General features: G+C 31.2%; 2 protein-coding genes across 2 annotated transcripts; both read left to right on the forward strand.

Moving 5' to 3' along the window:
- Positions 1 to 351: 351 nt before the first annotated feature.
- LOC136078455 (uncharacterized) lies at positions 352 to 825 on the forward strand. The gene has a single exon (XM_065794226.1). It carries the CDS (start codon positions 352 to 354, stop codon positions 823 to 825), a length of 474 nt encoding a protein of 157 aa, XP_065650298.1.
- A 148-nt stretch (positions 826 to 973) lies between these two features.
- LOC136078456 (uncharacterized) lies at positions 974 to 1,348 on the forward strand. Its single transcript, XM_065794227.1, has one exon. It carries the CDS (start codon positions 974 to 976, stop codon positions 1,346 to 1,348), a length of 375 nt encoding a protein of 124 aa, XP_065650299.1.
- The last annotated feature ends 204 nt before the right edge of the window (positions 1,349 to 1,552 follow it).

Below are 1,552 nucleotides of genomic sequence, written 5' to 3' on the forward strand. Positions count from 1 at the left end.
CAGTGTGTTTATTATTAGAATTGCATGTTTTTAATAATTTTTTTTATTATTATTTTCTATGCTAATTTTTTTTCAAACATCTCCTAGCTGATATAAATATATATATATATATATATATATATATATATATATATATATATATATATATATATATATATATATATATATATATCAGCCTTCGTTTTATCAGAAATAACCAAAACAAACTGAGAAGCGAGCAGTATTGTGTCTTACACGAACATGTAAATAACCTTGGAAATGATCATAATGTTAGACCAGGGCGTGTTTTAATTTTTTCCGTTAACTTATGTAGAAAGTCCTAGAGCTTTAAAGGAAAACTTTGAAGATCTAATGGATATAATTAAAAAGTATTGTAAATCAGATTTTTTTATTACTTTCACTTGCAACCCAAAATGGCGCGAGATAACTGAAAATTTATATCCAGTTCAGACAGCAAATGATAGACCTAATTTGGTTATTCGAGTATTTAAACTAAAATTAAATAGCCTTCTCAATGACATTTTTAAGCACGGTGTATTAGGGAAAGTTGTAACACATGTTCAGGTTATTGAGTTTCAAAAGCGTGGTTTGCCACATGTTCATATTTTACTTCACTTTTTAAATGATGATAAGCTTGAAACAGCTCATGATATCAATAATTTAATATCTGCAGAAATTCCAGATCCGATTGTTAGTCGAGACCTTTGTGAAGTTGTTAAAACTTGCATGATTCACAGTCCATGTGGCATACTGAATCCAAATTCTCCCTGCATGAAAAATGGGGTGTGCAGCAAAAACTTAAAGAATTTAATGCTAACACAGTAGCAGTTCATAATGGTTATCCACTCTATAGACGTCGTGATAATGGTTTGGTTATCAATATTAAAGGTAACAATGTAGATAACCGCTGGGTGGTACCTTACAATCCATGGTTATCAAATAATATCAAGCTCACATTAATGTTGAAGCTTGCATGTCTGTTAAGGCTGTTAAATATTTGTACAAATATATATACAAGGGTCACGACTGTGCCAATACTTTAATAAATGAAAAAATTAATCATGATGAAGTAAACACTTTTTTAGATTGTCGTTATGTAAGTGCACCTGAAGCATTGTGGCGAATTTTTGAGTATCCAATAAGTCATATGTCACACACTATTATGCGCCTTAAAGTTCATCTACCTGAAAATCAGTTAGTGTATTTTAAAGAAGGAGCAGAACAAATGGCTTTAGATTGTGCAGCTCAACGTGATACGCACCTAACGGCATGGTTTAAGTTAAATACTGAAATAGGAAAGAGCACATTGCTATTCGTATGTAGACATTCCTTATCACTTTATATTTGATGATAAACATTGTAAATGGAAGGTTAGACAAAGGGGTGGTAATAAGGTGATAGTAAGAATGTATAAAGTTAATCCAACTGGAGAATTATTTTTTCTTAGACTGTTACTTTTGCAAGCAAAAGGTACAACATCTTGGGAGGATGTGCGTACTGTTAATGGTATTGTCCTTGAAACATTTCGTGAAGCATGTGTTTTGAAAGGTTT

Source organism: Hydra vulgaris, chromosome 03, assembly GCF_038396675.1.
Source record: "Hydra vulgaris chromosome 03, alternate assembly HydraT2T_AEP".
NCBI classification, from domain to species: domain Eukaryota; kingdom Metazoa; phylum Cnidaria; class Hydrozoa; order Anthoathecata; family Hydridae; genus Hydra; species Hydra vulgaris.